The following is a 7,414-nucleotide window of genomic DNA, read 5'->3' as shown; positions in this document are numbered from 1 at the left end:
ACAGACATCAATAATCAGCATATGAACCTCATCAATGGTTACCATAATAAAAATAAAATGCAGCAGAGCATGCTGAGAGCCATAGATTAGTTTTGTACTATAATAATATCCATTGCAGCATTTTCTTTTTGTCACCATTGTTGAGGTTCATATTCTGATTATTGATGTCTGCGTGTGACTAATTGCTGCCATAGAAGAAAGATGTATGTGCATAAAATGTTCGGTAATTTTATGTAAACTGATTACAACGAAACAACTGTCTCTTTGAATGGATTCCATTATAATAAATTGAAATAACTCTGCAGCACCTGTTTAGTCAGATTTTGAACTCTGAACAGCCTCATAATTGATGATTGCCATCACCAGTAAGCTGCACAACAACCAATACCTGAAAATATTTTCTCTGGTTTTCTGAGTTATAACAAACATGTTTTAAAAACATATGGTTATAACAGCCGAAGAAAACACAAAGACTGAAGTCAATGGTCAAGAGCCCAACTAAAGCAAACACTGATCTCTAACATGGTTACTTCAAATGAAACAATAAATCAACATCTAAACCTTAGTTCATTCTCAATAAGATCTTCTGTAGACGTCTGACAGAAATAAAGTCAGTCTGGTTATTAATAAGTGGAGCTGGTGATGCTGTTTGTGGGGTTGTTTAATCAGATCTTGAGAGATTTCATGTATTTTTTTTCAGTTGATTTCATCTAAGGCTGCGTCTGAAGTCAGTTGTAGTATTTCTTGTGTTACTCTTTTTTTCAGTGATTCTGTTTGTTAACAGCAGCTGTTCATCACTAATTCTCAATCAGCACTTAGTTAATCACTTAATTACATAATTGCAAAGTTTTAAAACTTACATGGTTTAAATCAAGGGAATCTGTTTACTCAAACGGTTTGAGTTAAGTTTACTTGTCGGGTTTTACAGTGCAGTGTCTGTGAAGTTGTTATATAGAGGAAGTATGGAGCTGTAATTTTATGTATTACTATTCTGAGTATTTTGAGAATTTTATTTGTCTAATGTGTGTACTGTATGGTTGCAGCATGGGTGACGGCCCAAGACAAATTTCCCTACTGGGGACAATAAAAGTTTACCTTACCTTACCTTAACACACAAGCACACAACTTTTTGAATAGCATTTTATTAAAATATTAATAATATCAAAGCTATTTTATTTGACTTGAACCAAAAAGACTGAGCACACCTTAATGCAAGCAAAGTTCTGAACAGTCATGTCCTTCTAAACACCCCTGTGTTATTAAAACTAGAGTTTATTGTTGCTAAGCTCCTTTACTTCATTTCATACATAATCATAGTATACACTTCCTCTTGTTGTCTTATACTCTTATTAACAAAAGAGCAATTTCCATGGAATAAATATTCTAAACGTCTCAAAAATGTTCTCCCTTATATATATATATATATATATATATATATATACACACATACAGACACACACACACACAGGATCTTTAGACTTGACAAAATATTCCCTCAGATATTCCCATTTTTTTTCTTGAAAATCAGTCTCATAACTTGTTGCCGTACTGTTGTCAGATTTAGTCCATAAATAAGTGGATTTAAAATGGGTGGTATTAGAATGAATTCAAGAGCCATGAAATTACGCAGACTTTGAGGCACATTCCTTGGACCATAACGAGTGAACATTACATCAAACAAAAATGCAGTTGTCACATTGATCAGTGCAAGCAGATGTGGTACACATGTTTGTATGAATTTGTTTCTACCCTCTATTGACTTCCTGCACTTTCTAATTACGTAAATGTATGAGCAAAATACTAATAATGCATGTCCAAAATATATAATAATTATTACAAACCCAATCACATTGTTTACTGTTGTAGAAAAACAGGAAAGTTTAACAACTGACCAATTTTCACAATATAGCTTTTCAATACTAGAGCCACATAAGGTTAGTCTTGATGTTAAGGTAATAAGAAGAGACATGCAAAAAAATGGAGAAAGCCAGCAGAAAAGAATACATTCAAGAACTCTATTACTAGTCATTACTGAATGATACTCCAGTGGCCTACATATTGCCACATACCTGTCATAAGCCATCACTGTTAATGTTGAAAAGTCACATAGAAGAGATGAATAAATGACAAATATCTGAGCCAAACATCCAGCATAAGAAATCACATGATCATGGGCTACCAAATCATACATGAATTTAGGGTAGAATCCAGAAGTTCCATAAAGTCCATTTACACAGAGACTACAAATGAACACATACATTGGCTCGTGAAGCTTCTTACGGCAGATTATAGTGAAAATTACAGTTACATTACACAAGACAATCAGAGGATAATACACTGCGGTTAAAGACAACAAGACATATCTGTTTTCCACTGTTTCATTCAGACCAGAGAGTGTAAATACTAAGACCCTGGAATCATTCTTCAATGGTGGCTGCATCTTGAATATATGTAATTATTTTAAGGATTTTATTAAAATAGAAAAGTTATTGGAAAACCATAAAATTGTATACATTTGATTTGTCACAGTATATAGGAAATCTGTAGAAGAAAAAAAGAACACCAACAACAAAGCAAACATGAATTCCTCTAACAGTACCATAACTTTTTTTTCAGTTACAGAAAAACTTAAATCTTACCATGTTCTCCATCTGAATGCTACCTGTAGTGTTTCGCAAAAGTTTGATCTCATTTTCTATATATAGACACTGATCCCATGTTAATTACCTTGATAACACACACAGGTTTAACAAGCTCTCTAATGGTTACTCTCCTCTTAATATTTCTTCCAAAATCTTAGGTCCCAAACTACATGAATATGTCATATGTGGCATATTTATTGAACAAAATTATTTAATTTACTTCTATATTGTTAGCTTTCTTGCCAAAGCCTTTAACAATTTAGCACACAAATTGAGCAAATATAAGGGCAGACAGAAGAGAAAATTAGGGGGCTTTCACACTGGCAGTTTAGTGCGTAACGGGGCACAGTTTGCATGAAAAATCGCTAATGTGAATGCTGTCATCGGGACCCTGGGGTACCTAACCCAAGACTACCTGGAGTACCTTTCTCCCTTCGGTTGCTCCCAAACTGTGGTGCGGTTCATATGAATGTGCAAGTAACACAGACTCAGGTACGCACTTGTTCAGAAAGTATCCCACGCATGTGTAACATTGTCAACATCATTGTTTCCTCAACACACGAGAGAGCCGAGACTGATTACACACACTCCTAAAAGTCAAAAATAAATAAATTAAAATTTAATAATTACAATTAATTATTATGCTGTGCCTAATAGCATCAAAAAATTTAAATTATGCTCAGTCGCGTTGTTTTATCCAGGCGTATTTCGTGTGCATTTGCGATGATGTAAGGTGACTGCAAACGCACCTGGGTTTGATACAACTATTAAGTGTGAAAGCAGACCAACGCTGCAGGCGTCACTGGGAACAATCGCGCTCGGGCTCGGACCACAGCAAACGAGCCCATGGTAAAAGCCCTCTTAAAGACTTGCTATGATAAGATTTATAGCCATGGTGCTTACCATTACAGATAAAACACAACTTAAATTTAATGCACACTGATAAAAATTATTTTGTGGTGAAGTAAACTACACAGCAAAAAATTCAGAGTGAAATTAACTCTGCTGGGAGTACATGTGAGACCACAATCAATTAATTTAATTTACCACTCAAGCGGAGTTAAAGTTAAATGAGATAATTAACTGATTGAAGGAATTGAACTGCTGGTTTCGTCTGGTCAGAGGTGAACTGGCCCCCCAACTGAGCCTGATTTCTCCCAAGGTTTTTTCTCCATTCTGTCACCGATGGAGTTTTGGTTCCTTGCCGCTGTCACCTCTGGCTTGCTTAGTTGGGGTCACTTCATTTACAGTGATATCGTTGACTTGATTGCAAATTATTATAAGACACTATTTATAAACAGGTCCTTCTCAAAATATTAGCATATTGTGATAAAGTTCATTATTTTCCATAATGTAATGATAAAAATTAAACTTTCATATATTTTAGATTCATTGCACACCAACTGAAATATGTCAGGTCTTTTATTGTTTTAATACTGATGATTTTGGCATACAGCTCATGAAAACCCAAAATTCCTATCTCAAAAAATTAGCATATCATGAAAAGGTTCCCAGAGTGCTATATCAAGGCACCTCAGTGGGAAGTCTGTGGGAAGGAAAAAGTGTGGCAAAAAACGCTGTACAACGAGAAGAGGTGACCGGACCCTGAGGAAGATTGTGGAGAAGGATGATTCCAGACCTTGGGGGACCTGCGGAAGCAGTGTACTGAGTCTGGAGTAGAAACATCCAGAGCCACCGTGCACAGGCGTGTGCAGGGAATGGGCTACAGGTGCCGCATTCCCCAGGTCAAGCCACTTTTGAACCAGAAACAGCGGCAGAAGTGCCTGACCTGGGCTACAGAGAAGCAGCACTGGACTTTTGGACAAATTTTGCATGTCATTCGGAAATCAAGGTGCCAGAGTCTGGAGGAAGACTGGGGAGAAGGAAATGCCAAAATACCTGAAGTCCAGTGTCAAGTACCGACAGTCAGTGATGGTCTGGGGTGCCATGTCAGCTGCTGGTGTTGGTCCACTGTGTTTTATCAAGGGCAGGGTCAATGCAGCTAGCTATCAGGAGATTTTGGAGCACTTCATGCTTCCATCTGCTGAAAGGCTTTATGGAGATGAAGATTTCATTTTTCAGCACGACCTGGCACCTGCTCAAAGTGCCAAAACCACTGGTAAATGGTTTACTGACCATGGTATTACTGTGCTCAATTGGCCTGCCAACTCTCCTGAGCTGAACCCCATAGATAATCTGTGGGATATTGTGAAGAGAAAGTTGAGAGACACAAGACCCAACACTCTGGATGAGCTTAAGGCTGCTATTGAAGCATCCTGGGCCTCCATAACACCTCAGCAGTGCCACAGGCTGATTGCCTCCATGCCACGCCTCATTGAAGCAGTCATTTCTGCAAAAGGATTCCCGACCAAGTATTGAGTGCATAACTGAAAATAATTATTTGAAGGTTGACTTTTTTTGTATTAAAAACACTTTTCTTTTATTGGTCGGATGAAATATGCTAATTTTTTGAGACAGGCATTTTGGGTTTCCATGAGCTGTATGACAAAATCATCAGTATTAAAACAATAAAAGACCTGAAATATTTCAGTTGGTGTGCAATGCATCTAAAATATATAAAAGGGCTCAGTCTGATTTGGGACAGACTTTACAAAACATATGGCTCGCCAGAGATGATAGAGAATTCTCTCTTCAAAAGATTGGAGAATTTCACGAGAATAGTCAACAGAGGTAATCATATATCGTGTGAGTTAGGAGATTTGCTAATGGAGATCCAAGCAGCTAAACAGGGTGGCAATCTGACGGGTCTTTCCTATCTAGACACACCACGGGGAGTAAATCCAATAATGCAGAAACTGACATTCAGCTTACAAGAAAAGTGTCTCACAGTGGGATCTAAATATAAAGAGGACTACAGGGTTTTTTTTCCACCCTTCAAGTTCCTAGTAGATTTTGTATGTCAGCAAGCAAAAATGCGCAATGATCCAAGTTTCTCCCTTACAACGATACAGGAAGAGTCTCGCAGATCAAACAAACCTGTATTTCCTAGAGCTGTCGTAACACACAAGACCCAGGTCTCTCCTGAGAATCCATCAGCTTCTAGTGAATCTAATAATAAGGCAAACCCAGCAAAACAGTGCTTTTTGAACAATAAGCCTCACCCTCTGCCCAGATGTCAAGGATTCAGAATGAAACCTATGGAAGAGAGGAAATCATTGCTCAAACAACAAGGCATATGCTTCAAATGTTGCAGTTCCACTTTACACATGGCAAAGAACTATGATCAGGTCATTAAGTGTTCAGAATGCGGCAGCCTTTCCCACATAGCAGCACTCCATCCAGGCCCCGCACCATGGATGATTGATCCAAAAACCCTGCATTGGAGGTTCACAAAGTGAGTGAGGACGAGCCTGTGGAATCAGAAGTTTCCTCAGCTTGTACAGAGGTATGTGGAGGCAATCAGCTCCTACGCCCATGCTCCAAGGTATGTCTTGTGAAAGTATTCCCTGAAAACCAACCAGAGAAAGCAGTCAAAACATATGTGATACTAGACGATCAAAGCAACAGATCTCTCGCAAGATCAGAATTCTTCAAGCTGTTTGGCATTACAGAGTGCAATGTAGCCTATACTCTCAAAACGTGCAGGCACGGTTGAAACACAAGGCAGGCTAGCATGAGGCTTTCAAGTGGAATCCCTTGATGGAAGCATAGTCTTATCCTTACCAGTGCTTCTTGCAGGCACGGTTACAACACAAAGCAGGCTAGCACGAGGCTTTCAAGTGGAATCCCTTGACGGAAGCATAGTCTTACCCTTACCAGTGCTTCTTGAGTGCAACGAGATTCCCGACAATCGCTCAGAAATTCCCACTCCAGAAATAATTAGTAAGCATAGACACTTAAAACATATTGCAAAGTGCATTCCAGAGCCTGATCATCATGCCCTTATTCTTCTTCTGTTAGGCAGGGACATCATCAGAGTTCACAAAGCCAACAAGCAAGTGAATGGTCCATCGGATGCCCCTTTTGCACAGAAATTAGATTTAGGATGGGTAGTTGTTGGGGATATGTGTCTTGGGAAGGTTCATAAACCTACATTCGTTGGGGCTTACCGCACCAGCCTTCTGGAAAATGGTCAACCTACATACTTCCAACCATGTCCCAACAATTATCACATGAAAGAGAGATCTCAGTTTGTATCATGCATTACATCTCGTATTAGGGAGAGCACACCAAAATTAGCAGAATGGGACGTATTCCGAACAACTAAAGATGATGAGGAAAGAGCTTTCTCTATCGAAGACCAACTTTTCCTTCAGATTATGGATAGAGAGGTTTACAAAGATGAAGAAAATTCATAGGTTGCTCCACTTCCATTCAAGCAGCCAAGACGATACCTCCCAAATAATCGTACACAAGCTGTAGAACGCCTAAATTCACTTCTACTAGCTTTCAGTAGGAAGCCAGAGATGAAGGAAGACTTCATAGGCTTTATGGAAAAGTTATTTTAGAATGATCATGCGGAAATTGCCCCTGCAATCAGTCCCAATGAACAGTGTTGGTATTTACCTTCATTTGGTGTATACCATCCTACAAAGCCATCCCAGATCCGAGTAGTCTTTGATTCGAGTGCGCCGAACAAAGGTGTATCACTCAACCAGGTTCTTTTGTCAGGTCCTGATCTCAATCACAATCTCCTTGGAGTCCTAATGCATTTTCGCAAAGAGCCTGTTGCCTTAATGGTAGACATTCTACAAATGTTCCACTGCTTTAAAGTTCGACCTGCAGACAGGAACTACTTCAGGTTCCTCTGG

At 38.8% G+C, this 7,414-nt stretch overlaps 1 protein-coding gene across 1 annotated transcript; it reads right to left on the bottom strand.

The window, feature by feature from the left end:
- Window positions 1–1,495: 1,495 nt before the first annotated feature.
- LOC132108511 (olfactory receptor 52K1-like) lies at window positions 1,496–2,440 on the bottom strand. The gene has a single exon (XM_059515207.1). It carries the CDS (start codon window positions 2,438–2,440, stop codon window positions 1,496–1,498), a length of 945 nt encoding a protein of 314 aa, XP_059371190.1.
- Between the last annotated feature and the right edge of the window lie 4,974 nt (window positions 2,441–7,414).

The sequence above is a fragment of the Carassius carassius genome, chromosome 28 (assembly GCF_963082965.1).
Source record: "Carassius carassius chromosome 28, fCarCar2.1, whole genome shotgun sequence".
Lineage (NCBI taxonomy): Eukaryota > Metazoa > Chordata > Actinopteri > Cypriniformes > Cyprinidae > Carassius > Carassius carassius.
This window is presented reverse-complemented; position numbering and strand designations above follow the sequence as displayed.